General features: G+C 37.4%; 1 protein-coding gene across 5 annotated transcripts in view; it reads left to right on the top strand.

Moving 5' to 3' along the window:
* Positions 1-294: 294 nt before the first annotated feature.
* Positions 295-20,843, top strand: part of LOC148365514 (coronin-1C-A-like) — a 34,138-nt gene continuing 13,589 nt past the window's right edge. Inside the window, exons 1-4 of one of the 5 annotated variants that reach the window (XM_088335879.1) lie at positions 295-403; positions 2,110-2,142; positions 2,257-2,692; positions 16,382-16,578. In XM_088335879.1, the coding sequence (XP_088192005.1) occupies positions 2,263-2,692; positions 16,382-16,578 (627 nt within the window). In that variant the 5' untranslated portion in view covers positions 295-403; positions 2,110-2,142; positions 2,257-2,262. Of the gene's footprint in view, positions 404-2,109; positions 2,143-2,227; positions 3,647-4,964; positions 5,118-16,381; positions 16,579-20,843 lie in introns of those variants that run through there. The other 4 variants (XM_088335876.1, XM_088335878.1, XM_088335877.1 and 1 more) reach the window with 4 other exon arrangements.

The following is a 20,843-nucleotide window of genomic DNA, read 5'->3' as shown; positions in this document are numbered from 1 at the left end:
GCGATAAGTCCCTGTTTCAAGACCAGTGGAAACATTTGCTGGCCTGGGGAGGGATGGGTACCACCAGGCTGTAGTTGCTTGCCCAAGAAACATCACAAGAAATGGTGCCCCAAATGGTTAAGGGATACAACAATATATATGTAATGCAGTATTTTGCCTTCCTTATAAGGGTCATACTTTTTTGTTTCTTTTTGTGGGTCCAATATGACTCTTTCAACATTTTGGGTTGCCAACTGATAACCTATGTGGATGCCGAGAACCCAGCATTCATGAACTGATTAATCATCTAATTGAGAGGCATTGCAGACACCTGCTATTGATTAAATCTGTTGGAAAGTGACGAGTTCTTAAATCTACAGAACCTCGACTACCGACACCTGGCACTGAAGCAGCCTGGTTTACAGTACAGTATTCATATTTTCTTTTTATATTTTACTCTCGCTGTTGTTTTGGAGGGTGCATTACTGCAGTGGCAAATGGATCTCACACTTTATCTGTAATCTGACAAAGCCCAGGGCAACACCACAAACAAGTTTGTTATAAATTTACAGATAAAAAGCTCCACACTGATCAAGTTTACAGTTAGGTTTTAGTACTGCTGCATTCAATGATGGTAGGAAATAAAAATGATCACTTATGAGGGTTTGAGTCAAAAGCAATCAACAAAGATAGATGATTCCTATTAACTGTTTGTTGTTACTTGCTTATAATAAAAAATGGTTGATCGGATCCCTTAAGCACTAGGGTCATAGGGGCACCATTTCCTGTGGTGTGTCTTGGGCAAGTACAGCCTGGTGGTGCCCATCCCTCTCCAGGCGCAGATATGTTTCCACTTGGTCTTAAATTCGGGAACTTTCACGTAGTGGGTGAATGTGCTAACCACTGCACTACGCAAACACAATATAAAGAAATACGAAATCAAAAATATCCCTCCAAAATTGTCATTGTTTTCCATCTACCATCAGTCTCAAAAGGTGGCTTGTAATAGTCCAATAGTTTTTGGGGACTTTGCAGCTTGAATATCCGCGTTCATAAAGGACGTTTCCTTGTTTACTTCCCACCCAGTAACAGACCTCTATGGGTTTTTAGTTTGGTCCATTTTATACATTATGTAGTCCCAAAACGGATGTGAAATTTGGGTGGTGTTTAGCCCATCTACCAGATTCAATTATATGCAGGAAACGGTCTGACTGGGATCAGAAGTCGGATATTTAGGGCCATCAAAATGAAAAATACACATGACTATTGACAAAGGAACATCCCCTTTACATGGCAGCAGAAATGATGCCAATCACACAGGAGAGGCGGGAGTGACGTCTTTACACAACAGACATCGTTTAAGCATTTAAATATTTTTATTAAAGTTAAGGAATATATAATTTTTGTCAGTCATCAAAATCAAAGTAGCATACTTGTTTGCTCCTCTCTCCAATGGTGTGCTACATTTCTGTGTCAACTAATAAACGTGAGGCTTTTCCGGAATTCAAATTTCTTTGCATCTCATACATTTCCCGAGTGAGGGAAACCGCGCATGTGCAGTAATGCACATGAGAAATTGGACTACTCTAACACGTAAACGAGTAAGTCTTGTAGGACAGATATGGTCCAAATTCCAAAGTTGTATCCATCCATTTATGGTGTAAGTTTAGCTTCTGGTAAGCCACGTACTAGCAAAATCTTTCAACACTTTTTGAGCAAGGAGTAAAGAAGCACGGCACTTCATTGATTTTGGTGAGTAAGTCCTGGCTGTGAATTTGGTCTCCAAAAGTAATTTAAAGGCATATTTCTTACGTTTTGAAAATGATTTATTTATTTTTCATCCAAATAAAGACCGTTTTGGGGGGAAAATCTTCTGTGTTTTTTATTTTAATGTGTTTTCAATGTGTTTTTGTTGGGCTTGTGGTGTGGAGCCAGCCAAGTCACAACTCCCCAGTTACCTTGATTGTAACATATCACAAGACTATAATGAGCGAGATGTCACAACATGGCTTTAATACATCATATGATTCACAAAGCAATGATTCACATCAAAGAAATCTAAGCTTTACTTTTTGACTTGAAAGGCAAAAAGGGGTGGACAAAGTGTGATGCATTTCTTCTCTTTTTTAGGGATTGACAAGAACACAACTACTTAAATTTCTGGTATGAAAAAAATGTAATTTTTGTTTCCTTTGCAAAACACTTTCTTTCATAGAGTTGGAATCATTTTTGCCATGGTACCTTGATGTGAGGGTAATGCCATTTCTTTTTCCTTAGACCAGTATGGGACAAGCTCAGGACAAAGTAGAAGGAGGAGAGCAAACCCTTGTTGATGGATTAGAGGACATGCACCCTGACTGTGGACACTCAGAGAGTCATGCAAATGATGTCATGAAGGCAGGACATGCCTGTGAAGAGGAGCCTGGCACCACAGAAAGGAAAAAGGAAGCGACAAAGCCAGACACGGAAGACTTGGGTGTGAGCCAGAGGCAGGAGCTGACGGCACCTTTCGATGAGAAGCATGCCAATTTGGGCTTGAACCCAGGAGGAGTGTCAGGAAGAAATATCGGAGAAGAAGACAGAAGGGTGGCTTCGCCGGGCAAAGACCAAAAACGGTGCTTGACAACTGATAGGGAAGCACCAAAAAACAACCTGCTCGACAAAAATACGAAGGAATTTGAAGTTTCTTCGACCATCACAATGGAGGATGAAGGTGAGTGCAACCGAAGCAAATGTGAGTTGTATGGCCACAGTGCAAATTGTTGGGAGACAAACGCTTTACTTTCGAAAATGGAAGCCAGCAAAAATTATCAAGATGACTCGGCGGGTCTCGAACCTGCTTTAATTTTGGACAAACTACTTAGGAGGAACCGAAAAGAGGCCTGTCCTGGCCTGGAAAAGATACAGGAGATAGAAGTTGATCAACTCAACATGGAACTGGATATGTCTATACCTGTCGCTATGGCAACGACTTACACTGGCGAGGAAAGGAACGCCGCCGAATTCGTCACCCGGAACATCTTGGGGTCCTCTGCAATCAAAACAACACAGGGTGACTTTAAAGTTGAAGAACCTCTTGACCGTTTGAGCAAAAAATCTAAAACCAAGAAGCTGAATAAATCAACAAAGGATGCAGACAACAAGGCAATCATACCAAATAAAGGCGCTTCATATTCAGCATCACATGAAAGGAGGCCTTGTGATGTCAAGCGTGTGAGCTCTAAGGAAGCCGTGCCCACCTATGGCACGCTAAATCAATGTAAGGACCACACAGCAAACTCGGTGCATGTTCTCACAAGAGCAAATGAAGATGACTGCTCCAATTCGATCCCATCCAAGGCAAAAGAAAGGAAAGATCTTTCCACGAGCCAAAAAGAAACAGAAACCCCGAAGGGGTCTGATAAAAAAACAGTCCGAGAACAAGACAATAAGGTTTTAATGAGAGAAAAGTCCCCCGACCCTGCCAGGCCTAGACCAGTCTCCGATCTCATAAAAGAAAACATACAGCTACATGAGAAAAGGCTCCACCAGGATTGGTCCAAGCCTGTTGAGATCAAATTTGATGAGTATAGTCAGTCAGTGAAGGTGGCCCAAATGAAGGCCAACTTTGACTCGCCCCAAAAATCACCTGAAAAAGCCATCGAGAGGAAGCCGTCTGTGAGAAAAGGTAAGGGCTTGGTTTTTGGCGGCCCCCTCATTTCGGAATCCGAGCATACGGGACAATACATTTCGGTATAACAGTGGGCCTGGATTATGTAGTTCGCCATCTGCTTTGCTGGTTTTTGCAACGAATGCAAGTTCTAGCAGGCATTTTACTACAAGCACAAATATAATCACGTGACTGAAATACAGTATAAGAAAAGGTGATATGAAAAAGGAAAGCTTGATATCAGCATGAGTGTTTCTGAAAAACATTGACATCTGGTGGTTATTATAGTATTTGCATTATAAGAACGTACACACGGTCATCAAAATGTAAACCCCTTGATCATTATTTGAAAATGCAAAATTTTTGCTAGTTTTTTCTAGGGTTGGGTAGGGTTACTTTAACTTGATTACTTTCAATTACTTTTGGATTACTCCAATACCAAATATGCTAATAAAAGACAAAAGAAACTAAATATGAATAAAATTACTAAATTTTGTGCAGGCTTGGGCAGCAACGGTACATGGAACGGCAAAAATTATGTTGGCAAGCTGTTTGGATTTATTTTCATTTTGTTTCTGTCACATTTTATGTTAGTTTTGCCGGAGATCAAAGAGATCAAAGCCAGGAGAGAAAATTTACCACTTGTTGTGAGTCACAATTTTAGTCATATTTAGTTTATTTTGTCATTTATTAGCATATTTGGTATTGGAGTAATCCAAAAGTCATTGAAAGTAATCCAGTTAAAGTAACCCTACCCAACCCAGGTTCTTGGCCTGGGCAGCACAGCGGGGCAGTGGTTAGCGCGTGTGCGGCATAGTTCTAAGGTCTTGGGAACCTCCAACTACAGGACTTCCTGTGCGGAGTTTGTATGTTCTCCCCGTGCTTGCGTGGGTTTCCTCCGGGCACTCTGGTTTCCTCCCACATTACAAAAACATGCATTTCAGGTGAATTGGCCAGTCCAAATTGTCCCTAGGTGTGAATGAGCGAGCGAGTTTTCTGTCCCTGTGTGCCCTGCGATTGGCTGGCAACCAGTTCAGGGTGTCCCCTGCCCACTGCCCGATGATTGCTGGGATGGGCTCCAGCACCCCCTTGACCCTACTGAGGATAAGTGGCACAGCTAATGAGATGAGATGTTCTTGGCCCCCCTAGTGGACGCAGGGTACTAAGCAGTCGCTTCGTTTATTATACATTGGGCTCGTCAAGGAAGTAAAGACAGGAAGTAAGGGAGGGGGGAATTGTTCGCTGCTCCCCAAAACTCGCGTTATCACAGAACGGGCACTGATTGTTGAGTTGAAGTGTCAATCAAATCATCTCAACTAATCAGCGACGGCTAACTGGTGCGGGGGCTGGTCTACTTTCCGGAGCAAGCAAAGCGCTCCGAAAGGAAAGCAATTTATATCAACCTATCTGTCACAGGGTGGAACCATTTGGGATACGCTGTTTTAATATCCCATTTTCCCCAGGAATATTTTGCTTTTCCTCTCAGAAGGTGAGCGAAATTTGTTGACATTTGAAGATGTGTTTATTTCCCCCTCGTTTGACGCTCCAAACGTCACGCCCTCGCGAAAGTACACACTGGGTGGTTTTAAGCTAACGTTAGCCGGCACGTAAGACGAGTGTCGTTAGAACGGAAATCGTGCTCCATTGACGGGAAAGGCGCTGAAAAATGTCGGCGTCGAGGACTCGCTTGTGAGGAGTTGGGCGTTTGGCTTTTATTGCGGATGTGATGAGGGTGGAATAGCCAAGCTTAGTGCGGCTAATACAACTTATTTGTTCCGTAGCGGCAAAGGTAGAGCAGACAGAAAAGCCGCGCCCTGGCCCCTGGCAGCCAACTGCCACCCGCTTCGCACCTCCACAGAATCATTGCGACATCCCATTCTCAAAACATGTTCTACAGTGCGATTTTAGCGGTCCTCTTTAATTTAATGACTTTAATTAGCAGAAAATTATTAAAAATGTTAAATTATTTCTTGTATCTATTTTATTATGAGCTTATTTTAGTATAACATTTGGAAATAATCCCAAATAAAATGTAGCACACCACTGTGTAGATTACATAAAGTACAATGAAAAAGTGGTAATAAAACAGTGTTTCACATTGAATTTTGTGAGATCCAGGTGGGAGGACAGTCTCGGCGGGTCTAGAGGCATGCCCCCAGGAAGACAATTTTCTACATTTTAAGTTCAAAAGGGTTGATTTAGTGCATTTTTAGAGCGAAACCAAGAAGTTAGATTAATGATGAGTGTGTGGTGTGCCCTTGTTTACTATTAAATTATAAATACAATAGTTACGAAAGTCACAGATAACAAACAGGTCATCCCCACAAAGCATGGTACATGAGACAGGAGTTTAATGCAAAAGAGTTTTAACTTTAATCAAATAATACTCATATCGGGAATTTGGTAAAGTGCATTTTAAAATATCCGTACTGCTGCTTTTGTGATTGCTGCTATGACAGGATGCTGGTTTCTCTTCGATGGTTTACTGGAGGTTATTGCATACCTGTCACCTTCAGCCAATTTTACCCTCTATTAATGATTTCATTTCCCTTGTTAAGCCGCACTAAATAAATCTTAAAAACACAACGCGGAATCCATTTACTCACAGCAAGACAGAGAATGTAGAACAAGAAAGAACCTTTTTTATTGTATTTCTTTTTTTTCTCTTACAAAAGTTCTTATATGGTCAATCATCTTTTCAAGTTGAATATCTGGGTTCAGTTTGAAAATAATTTTGTCCAATATCAATTTTATTTTTTATTGAATTACTTTACGAACAAATTTGTGTGAATGTGAAGTAAAATAAATTATATTTCAAGTAGCTAAAATAAGCACAAGTTCAATACAATAAAACAATAAAAAGTAAAATAAAGAATATTTGTATAAATGGGTAAAATAAGCGCATGTTCAAGTAATATTTTAAAGTATTTTAAATAGTACGAGAAATAATTACTTATAACATGAAAAATTATCTGTGTACATATATTATTACAAGTATTCCCAAGGGCTCCAAGTGAGTATTAAACAGGATCTTTTCAGTTGGGATTCACTGAAATGAAAATACTAAAACGGCAGCTCCTAAATAAATCGCAAACAAATAATAACAATGTGTACTCACTTTCTCAAATTAAGCATAATAAAAGATCATAAAGAACTGACTATTACTATAATTTTTCTTCAAACTAATTTTATTAAACTCTCATATGCTTATTTGGTCATTTAGGTCGTGTCCCTAATGTTCGGTTGTTCTTTTTTTAACAATAGATACAGTAATCCTATCTGAATATAACATTCATAATATTTACAGTTGATTTTCATGAGGTAATGACATAACCTAATAATTACTTCCTTAATGTGAATTGTTATTTCATATCTCGTGTACCCTGTCGTCTCCAACTTGGTTGTTCCCTTAAAACAGATGAGTAGCCCACGTACAAGTTGGAAAATAGTTTATTAGTGATGGCTCATTGGGTTCTCGAGAAAATTTTATATCTAACTGGCATGATGTTTTAACTTTTGGCTTAGCCTATTTTTAACTCCACTCATTACAACCTCTTAGTTTCCTTTCAGGCCATTCAGTAACAAAAAGTAGCTTTTCAGATTAAAAAAGTTTGCTTACCCCTGCTTTATATCACTATTTGTGAAATATTGGTTTGGTAAATAAAAATGGTTCATTTAAAAAAAAGGATAATAAAGCCAATTTTGTGATTTGGTTCTATCAACATACTGGGCTAGAATACTGGTCAATTAACAACCATCCTCATGAGTCAATTTCCCTCAAGTTATTATTAGATCGCTTCTCTTTTGTTTCTAGTATTTTGTCGTCAACAACACTGTTTTAACAACCCTCTCATTGATTCTCAGTGGATCCTTTTTTTTTCTGCATGCCCAAGAGCAAATGAAGATGGTGCGTGATAAAATGTCAGGAGGGGAGTGCACAAGTTGCAGTGTCGCTTTGGAGTGATTTTACGAGTTGAAGTTTCTTTGCATTCCTACTTTGAGGTGACTGCTGCTGATTCACTTTACTTAACGCTTGACAGTCTGATGTTGTGTTTAGGCTCGCGTGGTGCCCTGAATTTTTAGTGTTTTAGTGTTTGTGCTGCAACTATCAATCTGGTTTGCCATGGCCTGGCCAAAGAAAGGTAGAATAGAATGAGAGAGTTGTAAAGAAGACGGATAGCAAACAGTCATTCTAATTTTTATATACATTGTTGTAATTTTGAATATTATTTTTAACTTTTAGCTCAATTTAATGTTTGTGAACACTATATGCATTCATCTTAGATTCTGTGGCCTTTTTTGAATGTATTAATCAAATTGATTTTTCATGCCATTGTTGGTTTCTGAGTTGTAGCCCCAATGTTGGGGATATTATAGGGGAGTCTGCATGAATAAATCCATCCAAACACGCCTACCTTGTCATTGACATAGAAATAAACGCATTCACAACAAATGAGCAAACTAAGCTTTTTCATTATTATTCTCGCTATCTTCAGCACCTACTCTCAACTTAGCTTTTCAATTAAGCATTAATTTAATACCATTATAGTTTACCTTCTGTAAAAAAATGCTGTCCAGTATTTGCTGACTTTTTTCATATTTTTATTTTTATTTTTTTAATTTTTTTAACCAAAAGCTTGGATTGGCCCCAGCAAGTGTTACCTTTTGTGAAGCAAATCAGCATGAAAATGAATTATTTCACTTTACTGTATTCTGTTAATTGTGTCTTAGTGTGCATATCTGTTTTCAATATATTAGGTGGGTTACTCGGAAAGCTAATAAAAACAATGGGTCTCGTATTTATTCATTTTTGTTGAATTTGTTTATGAATATTTGAGGTTTGATCTTCATCCCTCTTATTTTTTTGTTCTTCTAACCGCTTAAAGCATGCCCCCAGAGCTCCTTCTCTGTAGGATTCTAATCATTCTGTATGAAATCTTGGGTAAAGACCATTTTAGGTGACTGTTTTTTTTCTCATAGGATTTAAATTTAAAGTCGACTTTTCTTAAATCCTAAACTCTTTAATTCAGTCGGCTCAGAAGTTCTAAGTTGTAGTGCTAATACCCCTAAGATGGCGATAGGGTGAAGTGGGAGACTTGCAGTTGATTTAATTTGTTGTATGTTTGAGTTTGTTTTTTTAATAAACCAAGATCTACAGGCCACATTTGCTTCATGCTTGCAATTATGATGCTTGTTGTGGTTATCTATAAGATAAGAATGAAACATATACTTAAAAGTTTTTTACTTTCAAAAGTAAGGTTCTATTTAATGTGTTTGCTTTCAAAAGTAAGTTCCTATTTATTGCTAGTATTAGCTTTTTGTTGTTGCAAAAAATAACTTAACCAAAAGTTGCTTCACTTTCATTGGTTTTGTTTTGTACCAATATTGAACTTATACTTAGATTTTCACATGGCTGAAATGTTTATGTCGGTTATCAAATTCCCCAAGACAAACAAGCTGTAAGCAAATCTATACCCTTCTCAAATAAAAGGACGAGCATGCTTTAACAACTATTTGGTGCCTCAAGTCTTTGTATATTACATCACATAAAAAAAATCTATTAATGACTTTTGACATGTTCACAACAAATTTAGGAATCTTCTTTCAGTATCATTCTAAATTTAGAATTATTAAAAAAAAAAATTGTTAGCTCTCAACTACTTTCCCAATTTGATATTGAAGTATTCTTTACGCAGTAAGAAGGTATTGTAACACTTAAATATTTTGCTAAAAGTGGATAGTATTACCATTTTTTTCTGATTTCAATTTTAGAGCAAAAAATCGTCCCATTGGACGGTTTTCAATGACAATAGGCCCCTGAGAAAAACGAACGCCAATGTGGTCCACAGCGAAAATAAATTACACAGTTGTCATAAAGATTAGTTAAGTTGATGTCCTCTTGGCTGCTCTTTGTGTACATAACCTTTACTACTCTGTCATAGTCTGAGTGCATTATAAATGTGTTTTTCTGTGCCTTGTTGTATTGTTAACCTTTAAACCCCATTCACATCTAGCATTTTGTTTGACTGTCTTTTATTCTATGAGGTATAAAAATGTATAATATTACCAGTGGAAACGGCTACTTCTCTTGTGTTAGATGCTTCCACATGCATTTGAACAGAGGAAGGGGTTTATGTAGACCAAATGGGAGGTGAAAAAACAGCATCTTATCTTATTGGTGCACAAAGCTCTGGAATGTAGCTAGTGAACTGATCACAATAGTAGTCCGTGGCCTTGAATACAGGAAGATGATTTGGGTGACGTTGCATGCAATCATGACGACAAAAGACGCATGGGTGTGAAATATATAATAATAATAATAATAATAATTTCCTTGTATTGTCATTCTGTGTAACAATGTACACAGAACGAAATGTCGATTGCATCTGACCCGATGCAGCCGCAGCCAAGAGAGGGCGCCGCCGACCACTTTTTAAGTCTTAGGAATGACTCGGCCGGGGCGCGAACCCGAACCTCCCAGTCTCAAAGCGGGCGCCTTACCATCTAGGCTACTGAGCTGGTATAACGACTTTAATGTCTTTTGTTTCAGTTCCTAACATTGCCTAGCTCTTTGTGGACATACCTTGTTCTGACAACTCTGCCTATAGGTTAATTGATTAAAATAAAAAATAAATAAATTGTTTGATTCTTCCTAGTCTGTATTTAAACTCAACTTATTTATTACCTAAATCACCCGAGCAGCTAGTGCATGGGTCTGTAACCTTCTTGACTCAAAGAGCCATATTAGCACAACAAATAAATATATATTCTCTTTTTAGAAGGAGCCAAACCATATATTTTAAGACAAAACTTAGGAAAACGACAAAACTGCTTCTTAAAAAAATTACAGGGCCTTTTATTTCTCTACGTGATGGTACGTGATTTGATACAATTTATGAAATGAGAATGCCAGACCCTTTGTCCCATATGAACAAATATACCACTTTAAACTTGTCACCCTCCCGCAGTACAAGCTCATTTTGAATTTTTTCACAAGTGAATGTTTCAAAAGAAGATGAAAGCAGAGTTCTTTTGTAATAATATGACAAAATACTGCAAATGAGAACACTGTCATATTTACCTTAGGTGCAGACGACGCTGTCCGCATAGCTCCAATTTCCCCTACTGCTCTGTGTGCTTGGCTGGCGTTTTTTTGCGTTTACAGTTGTTTCTGTGGGTTTCCATTAACGTGTCTCAACAGTGAACATACATTGAATGATGAGCTTCGATATAAAGGATTTCTTAGCAAGGTTTTGCCAAAACAGGGTCTGTTGATGTGACATTCCGACTGTAACTGTAGTTGGCCTTTTTGTACGGGACCGAACCAATTACCAACGACCTGTTTAGTTGGCAATGCACGCACTAATCTCCATTCTGTCCTTATCAGAATTGGAAAGTTATAGAAGAATTAACATTTCCAAAATGTTATCTCTCAGCTGTATGTACTCATGAAAAGGATCATATCTTGCTTGTGAGCCATTGGTCCTCAACCCCTCAGCTAGTGGGATAAATGGAGATGAATGCCTGTTGAAAATGTTTATAGTGGAACTTAAACCTAATGCAGTCAATGATAGATCCCTACTGTGCTTAAGAACAACACAATGTATTCCTCATTGTTTTCACTTTTTTGAGACTATATAATCAGATTGGTTACATTTTTGTGTTTTATCTGAACTAGTTATTGTTCGCAAGCCCGGTTTCTTTTACTACTTTTAGTGAACATATTTCCCATTTAACGTGCAATGGTATTGCATTGGAGATCAACCGATAATCAGTGCAGACCTATAATTGGTTCCAATATTCAACTCAATTGCAGATGTCTTCATCAGCCATTTTTATTAATTTTAAAACCAAAGACTTGTTGCTAATGTTGCAAAACGCAGAACTTGCATATTTTGCAGAAACCGGTGACCTTTATGGGTTCACCTAGTGGACATATTCTAACCTGTGCAGTCCTTTTAGACATTTTATGATTAAGGGCTGTACAAATAAATGTAACTTGACTTGACATGCCATTTACCAGACATTTTACATTTGCTTTAAAACAAAATGGTTCAAATTATACTACCCTGCCGTCAGATTGTTTTTTCTTCACAAGCTCACAATGCTAAGTGTAATGTGATATGATGCTGACTCAGTTGAGTATAAAACATTTCTATCTTTGAAGTGAATAACTTGTCTTAAAAAAGTGCCAGTGGGTACAGGTTACCCCAAGACAGCATCAGTTTCACTTGTATTTGTCCTAAAATACTCCACCTTTCACCTATGCTGTCTTGCTCTCAAAAAAAAAAACCAAACATGTTCAAAATAATGATATAATCCGTTAAAAATAAATAACCCTAACATGTAATTTGAAAAACTCTGGGCTTTAAGTTTCAACTTTTTAAAGTGTTTTGGCTGTTTCTGTGACCAATATTCCACATCTGCTTCTTATACGTAAATATATAAACATAACAACACACTTTGTTGTGTCATGCTACATTGTGCTTGGGGCAGATAAAAGCTACAGTACTTGTGTTTTACAATGCACAAGTAACAAGCATCTTCTATGGAAAAAGTACCTGCTTTTTTTTCCTCTACACCAAGGGTCAGGAACCATATTGACAGAAAGAGCTAAAGAAGCAAAAAAACTATTTAAAAAGTAAATTCAACAAAACCGCCAAATCTGCTCTTGAGACAAAACCTAATTCTGCAGCACATTTTATTTCGGTGTGACATTTTGAATTAATAACATCTATGAAATAATATCAATGCTAGAGCTTGTGCCCCATGTCAATATAAATATACCACTAAAAATATATCTCCCTGCAATTAGTTTTTAAGCGTATTGAGGGGATCATTTTGACTGTCATTTTTCAACTTTCAAAACAGGGTGCGCCCAAAGTTCTTTTTTAAAAAATGTCACAAAATACTGGAAACGAGGATACCAACGTGTTTACCTTCAGTGCAGACAGCGCTGGGCAAGAAGGAGTGCACGCGTCCTCTCCTGTGTATAGCTCCGCCCATTCCTACCGCTCACCCAATCAAATTGCTCCAGGTGCTTTACTAGATCTTCTGGATAAAAAGTTTATTTCGGGTTAAAGTTCGTTGTGTTGCTTTTCATGATAAGGTCTCTAAACAATGATCATAGTAGGGGTCCCACGCATCCTTAAAGTCTTAAAAGGCATGGAATTCATTATTCTAAAAACAAGGCCTTAATGGCATTAAAATGTCTTTTAATTTTCGAAAGTCTTAAAAATTTGAACATGTTAATAATATTTACATTTGTTTGAAATAAAACGATTTAGTAACATTTATCAATTGTCTTTTTTTTTAAGTTCACCAATTTACTCTCATAGCAACATTGCGTGACCACAATAACAGAACAATCAAAAGGGTGATGTGTTTTCACAATACACATAGCAACCTTAGGCAAGGACATTTTGACTAGAGGTAAGATCTTGGGCCCAAAACCAAGATCCTGCACCCAATCTTTATCCGAACCCGGCCCGAATTCGGGCATAAAAGGTCTCCCTCGCAGTTTTTTTTTCTTCTTGGAGGATCTGAACAGCATGCCCTTACTTTTACTCAATTAATAATTTTGATGACTACTTTTTACCTCTACTTGAGTGGTATTATTCTGAATTTACTTTTACTGGAGTAACACACTTGGGCGCTGCATCTGAACACTTCGCGTACTCCGACGCCGAAGTGCTTGCTTCGTGTATATATATATATATATATATATATATATATATATATATATATATATGTATATGTATGTACTGGACCGAACCCCTAATGAAGTCAGCATCGTCTCGGCCTCGCGTTTGTGAAAAACAGTTCCTCGTGTAGCTGTACATTTAACATTGAGCAAATTCCATTTGATCTCCAAGCCATGTGTACTCATGGAAAGAGCCATATATGGCTCGCGAGCCATAGGTTCCTGACCCCTGCTCTACTCCTAAAATTAGTGACATTCTCTTCTGCGTCAGTATTTTTTTTTTTTTTTCAATAATTTGACCGCATTTGTGCATAGGCCACAACAGATGTTAATTATACTCCAGTTTGACTTTTGTGCTTTTTTGACTATTATTTATATTTCAGGTAATACAGTGCACACTTTGTTGTGTAATCGTCTTTTTTTTTAATTGCAATTTGCCAGGCTTGTTCCAGCACATTGTCTCATTGTGTATACCTGGCCTAGTGCCGGTAATCGCTTATTGTAGACTGGAATGCAGAGAAGCCTGCTAGGACGGTGTGGTGGTGCTTTTGGGGGTGGTAATTTCCTCAGGCTGTGGGTTCAGTCCTCTTTCTGTCTTTACACATCAGGGTCAACTCCTGATCCATTCAAGAGGCGAGAGTATATGCTACAATAATATTGAAAGATCTACAGTCTCCTTACAAAAACGTTAACGTGAAACCTCTAAGATTCTGAAGGCTGTCACAGGGATAACTCCCCTTCCCAGGTGCAGCTTACATAAGTTTAGGTCACCGACCGCCTGCCAAACTGGTGCTTAAAAATGTTAGCGTAAATATTTCTTCATTGATATTTTCAAAGTTGTCAGTATTATTTTCATATGTGGGTAATGAAGAGTTCTACAGAATTTAGCATTTATGGACACCTGAAAACACACCTTTCACTTAGATCCTTCCAAACATAAATGGCCATACACAGTTAAGACGCTTGTGACTCTGAAATTACAGTATATGTACCTAATTTTCCGCACTATAAGGCGCGCCGGGTTATAGGGCGCACCCCGGAAAAATAGTTTTTGGTCCTATTTTTGACATACATAAGACGCACCGGATTATAAGGCGCTACAATGGGAACGTCGACAAAACAGTCAGATAGTTCAGTCCAACTTATTACCCCCTTAACATTCCGAAAGCTTGCAAAGACGCAAATACGTGTCGAGAACACGTGCGGATGCGGTATCCGTACGATGTCACTCAAATGCATCGTTCCATCATTCGGAAGGTTAAAGTCTTGGGATTCAAGAAATGCCAACCATTCCTTAGTATCTATTTTCTTTTTCGCTCGCAACTTTACTGTGCATATGACAATAAACACTTGGAATTAAGTTTAATTTAAAAATAGTCACTCCATTCCATCTATTATCTGCACCGCTTATCACAGAAACTTCGAGTTCAGTCTGAAACAAGATACAGGGACAATATAAAACCCGGAGTAGCTCACCGAAGTCTTTGTGTTCATAATAATGTGCAGCCGATGTCCTTATATCCGTGAGGGTAGTAAATCCAGGAGAATAAAATATTTACAAATACAGAATAGAAAAAAAATGCTTTCTCTATGCTGTCAGCCACATGCTATACACATTCATCTTTTTCGGCCAATTGCAGGCTTTGTTTCGCCGTCTAAGCCAATGCCAGCCTGTAAATGATAAAAAGGATCCGCCCCTTGACCTCCGAATAACTTTAGCCAATAGTGATCGATTCAAATGATGATTGACACATTGGTTAGCCAATGAAACGCCGGTAAATAAATCCCAGCATACACCGCGTACTACTTGGCGTTCGGGGGAAAATCTAGTCGGCGGCTGCAAGTTAGTTGGAAAACTTTTAAAATTGATCCATAAATAAGGCGCACTGTATTATAAGGCGCATGGTCAGCTTTTGAAAAAAATAAAGGCTTTTAGGTGCGCCTTATAGTGCGGAAAATACGGTATGTTACTGATTCATACATTTGTCCATCTGACTACTTTTTTTCACTATGTTGTGCACTTCTGATTTTTGTAAGTCAAATTTGTTTTTCTCATGTAGCCTGCGTTATATAGCCAACTACAAATAAACTTCTTCACAGCATCAAGTCATCTTTATTTGTATAGCCCATTAATACAAGAACTCTCAAATGGCTGTGCAGACTATTATGACACTATCCCCTGATCTAAAACCTACCCGAGGGCAAGGAAACCCTCAGGAAAATCCTCAGCATGAGGAAAATAAAACCTTGAGAAAGGGCCGCACATGAGGTAACCCCCTCTTCTAGGATGACGAGGCTGCAATGGATGTTGTTGCAAAGGTTTTAAACAACAATACATATACATCATAAAAATGAAAAAGCCTGGATTGAAATGGTTCCACTGAGGTTGGAAGTTCTTTGCCAAACCCTTTGGCTTTGACATAGCATTTTTGTACCATGAAGTTTGTACATTGCCTATAGTTCCCAGTTGTCATGAGCTGCAAAACGTTTTGTTTTTCTGTTGTTTTTTTTCTTTCCCTAAGAAATTTCGTTCTGTGTACATTGTTACACAGAATGACAATACAAGGAAATTATTATTATTATTATTATTATAAATGGTCAAATGAAATAAATGTTTATTTTCTACCTAATGGTCTTTTTCAGACTGTCAGGATAGAATGAATAAAAACTATATAAAACTTCACATTTTCTGGTTTCTTGTCATGCAGCACTCTCATTCGCTGTGGAAAAAGATGATACCCCCCAAAAAAGAGAATCTTTTATTTTTTAAATTTTATTTTCTAGTGTGTATCAAATCACAGCTGTTTTGACTGATGTCTGCTTTGTTGCATTAACACTTCTGGCATGTCTAAAAGCTGCAATTTATAGCAATGAGTGGCTGTTGTAAAGAGAGAATTTAATCTGGTAATTCATTAGAAAAATTCCAATTTAGTTTTGCTATTTTTATAAATTGTTTTTGAGAATTTTCCCAAGTTATAACGTTGTCATAATGAATCATAATATGTGTTTGTGATTTCAATTTACTAATAATTCTGTCTTATCTCTCACAGATATGAAAGGAGTTGTACGGAAGAGCAAATTTCGTCACGTCTTTGGCCAGGCAGTGAAAAATGATCAGTGTTACGATGATATCAGAGTGTCAAGAGTCACATGGGATAGTGGATTCTGTGCTGTCAACCCCAAGTATGTTGCCATAATTGTTGAAGCCAGCGGTGGTGGAGCTTTCCTGGTCCTCCCTCTTAACAAGGTAAGCGCATGTGGCGAGTGTAGTCACTGAGCACGGGATGTGGTATGTCTATTCAGAGGATATACAAACAAAAATACCATGATTCACATTGCAGATTTAATTCAAGTAAATCATTTGACAGAATCCTCTCAACTTACAAAGTTAAGCTTGTTTTTTAATATTTACATCTTCTGCAGTGTTCAAAATACATTTAATGTTGTTCATTACAGTTTAACATCTAGCACCTTGTTTAAATGACACTAGTTATTGACGCAGGTGTCCCTGGTACAGTTCTTAGATGTCTCTGTCTTCAGGTGTTCAATCAATTCAGTCAAAAACTCATCTCTTTGAGGTGGAAATGTCTTGTTTTGGTCTGCTGTGCCCCTTAGTAATTATTGTCCACTGCTTTGGCAGTAATGGAAGGATCTTTGAGATGGTAAACAATGAACTTAAAACATTTACACACCTCATTCATTGCGGCTCTTGTTCAGAGTTTAAGTCCAACCGGTTTTCGAACCCTCTTTTTAGAATGAGCAGCCCTACTATGTGTTCCTTCCCATGATGTGTTGCTAGAAAGGTTTTCCTCTCACTGTTGTGTAAGCTGTATGAGTACTGATTTCCTTAAGTATTTGAAAGTGGTTTTCAGGCCTTATGGTATACTTAACTATTTACAAATGTAAAGCTCAGGCCCTAATCATTTTGTGAAATGTTCCCTCTAAAATCAACTCAATAAATAATAAATCATGTGGAATTAGTACATTTGTCCTTTTAGACTGGAAACTATCTGAGTACTCATTTAGTGAAGTGCAGTGTAAGGATTTAATGAAAATCCCACTAAGTAATGTCTGCTAGCCAGTTCTGAGGTATGTTACAAAGTGAAATCATAATTGATCCATTAATACTTGGGGTTTGTCATCTTTGAATTTTGGATAGTAAGTAATTTATTTTTCCCTTTTCTATTTTTTAAGGATTTCCCTCCTTCATTTGTGAGGCAAATCCATATTACACATTTATTTAAAAAGGAAGTCCAATGCGCTATCCATTGCGCCATGGTCCAAAAATGTTTGTGTGTTTTTTTGCTATTTATTTCCCTTTTATTTTCTTTGTATTTGTATGTGTATGTCTTGCTGTCGGTCACCCCTCTTGAGGCATATGACCAAGGTAGATAGATAGATAGATAGAATTTAAATAGGTTTCAGATGACTTTTGTTGAATTTTTTCGAATATTATATAATTTTTTGGTTTGTTTTTAAATTGTTTCATTATTTTATATTTATATTCTATTGTCACAAAAGATTCCCTGCATTTTCTGGGATTCTTGCACTGGCACAATTGTCTGCCTGTCTGACACTTATATGGAGATAGCTGCTCTGGTTTGTTGTCCTTTGCTGTATCATAGCAAGACCTCTTGTCATGACTACGTTAGAGCTGAAGGTGGTAGAGATGTTTATTACTACCTAGTTAAGCCACTTGCAACTTTGCACCCTTTTTTAGGGCCCCAACCAATGTAAAGGTTTTTCTTTTGTGACCTATACCAATATCTGGCTTTAAATTCTGGAAGTAATCTTGGGATGAATTAAGCTTTTCTAGAGAAAGCTTAAAGACCACAATTTGAATAATCAATGTTGAGGGTTAGGTTAGTTGTGTATGAGGGCAGCACTGCATTGGCATTCCTATGAGAACCAGTCCACCTGTTTTCTGTATTACAAATGCTTTTCTACTGCAGTGGGCACCAAATTGAGATAGATTTCAGGTTTTTGTCAAGTGCTTTTAATAAATGATATACACAGTTTATTGTGTGGCTATATTTTAAATGCATACATCAAGTTAAAACACAACAAAAAATGCACAATACATAAACAGGCCTTTTTCTCCCGTCTTAATCAGCATTTTGCTTGGACTGCTATTCTATTCAATCGTTTCTGCCTTTGCCACTTCAACCGCTCAGTAATGCTGACTGCAGAATTTACCATATATGGTCAAATGTGCTCCCTGCCTGACAGCTCTCCAAATGCATTTCCTCTCTGCCTGCTATTGGCTGCTCCGCAAAGTGTCAGTCCACATGTCAATATGGCATGACTTGAGATGAGAGAACTCTGTTCAAGTCTGTTGTTATTTGCAATTAAATTGCATGCAAGACTTTTTCATTTATTGAAGACGTTATTGGGAGGCAGGGAGAATTTTCAATTTTGTTACAAAGAGCTTGCTGAATGGTAGAATTAGCTATAGCACTAGGGGAATTTCCACTGTAGTTTACTTAGACATCGTCTACAATAAAGGCATACGTGAATCATAGCTTGGGCTACAAGCAAAGGATATGTAAAGGCCTCTTGCGTCAATGAAAATAATGTCCTGTCCTGCTTGATGGAATGCTGTTCCTCAAATGTTTTTTCACTGATGAGCTACTTTGTGCATGTGCATACAAGCATGTGTGAGTCTGACTCAGTCAATTTTATTCTCTGCTTCTCTGCTGGTTTCTGTCCAACTGGCTTTTATCTTTTTAGGATACTGGTTTTACTGTATGTATTATGTGATCTTTCTGTCTTAAGCTTCTTTATTAGGGTGTAAAGAGTTCAGCGCTGTATAACTTTTCACAAACTGTTTCAGCTTTATGATTTTAACTCAAAATGTAAGTGTTTGGTCTAGATGATCTCTATACTAGAGTTGGAATTTGCCTGAAACAAAAAAAGTCTGAAACAATTGTAGAGGGATGAACTTGTTACAATGATACAGAATTAATCATAGTTTCAAAGAACGCCTACGAGAATTTGTTTTCACTTGTCCAAAGAGAAGCTTTTTAATTCAAAAATTAAATTAAATGGAAAAAATACTATCTAGCCGTCTTTTGATAAATCTTTCGATCTATCTGGCTATCTTTGGTTGCAAATAATGTTTTGCATTAGTTTTTACTATGTGGCATCCTTCTAAACAAACTTTAGCGGTTTGTTCCACTAAAGCACAAAACAATTTGCTGGCATTTACATGGTCCTTCAGCCAAGATTTGGGATTAAGTCTGAACTTCACTGTTCATGGTCTTGAATTTGGTAATTTGGTATAACATTTCAGTTATGTTAAAAACACTGTTATACCAGTATGGTCGTACAATGACTATCAGCCTCATTGTAGATTTCACAGTGACATTTAGAACAGATCTTGTAATTTTCCTGTCCTACTTGGGACTTTGATCACTAGAGATTGAGTATGTGCCACAACCAAACTGTCTGTTAGGTGACTGCGCGGTTACAGAGCTTATCATACGGTATTTTTAGACGACTATGAATAAAAGAATCTTATTGCTGCTCCAGCAGGTACTTGGCTGTTACCAATGTAGCTACAAACAATATATAAAATACGAATAAAGAGATTTTGTTTCTTGGACATAACAAAATCAAATGACAAATAATACCTACACATACAACTGGTTCCAAATGTGGATGACCTTTATCATTGGTACTGGAAATGAAATACTTGTCGCTCCCCTGGACAATGTCCACATGCAATACACTTTATATAAATAGAAGTGCATTGTTTGTATGATACACACCACACAGATGGTATCTTTTAACCTGTTCTGTACTCTTACTTGTTGACATTGATTATTGTTGCTCATTTACAGGAGTTAGTCAGCATTTTACGACATTTTAGGAGAGGAACTGAATCATAATTTAAACAAAGAAACTTCTAACACTTCTGATCTTCATCTCAGTTCTTCTTGTTCACAGACCTTGCAGTGCAATAACTGCTGTTGTAGCCTAAATTTGCTGTTACATCTATAGGGTTACATTGACATAGATTAGGATTAATTGTCAAATGTCATAATGCACTTACAAATGAGCTCAGATACAATCTTAACATGCTCTCACACATCATTACCGGAAATGAATAAATTTAGTTTTGAAGTAGATAAAAACCTGAATTGAACTGTACTTTTTGCTTTTTCTATTTGCCTCTGTGTAGTATTACAATTTGTATTCATTGCTTTTTAAAATTGTGACATTGCATTATGTTATGTAAGCCTGTAGGTATTGTGATTCTTGTTACTATTATCGGTGTATTGAAGCCATTCTACTTTCAAAGAATTTATTTGAATTGTCTTTATTGTCATCGATAACAACGTAGTAAACATAATATGCAATGAGAGCTGTCATGGCACTCCATGGTAAATGTAATAAAGACTAAAGAGAAAAATAAGATTGAGGCCTATCGGGATAAAAGGCAGATAGAAGATATTTTTTACAACAGTTCCTTGTGACTGACCTAAATAATTATAGTGCAATTAAAACATC

The sequence above is a fragment of the Urocampus carinirostris genome, chromosome 5, assembly GCF_059441175.1.
Source record: "Urocampus carinirostris isolate Australia breed hairy pipefish chromosome 5, RoL_Ucar_1.0, whole genome shotgun sequence".
NCBI lineage: Eukaryota > Metazoa > Chordata > Actinopteri > Syngnathiformes > Syngnathidae > Urocampus > Urocampus carinirostris.
This window is presented reverse-complemented; position numbering and strand designations above follow the sequence as displayed.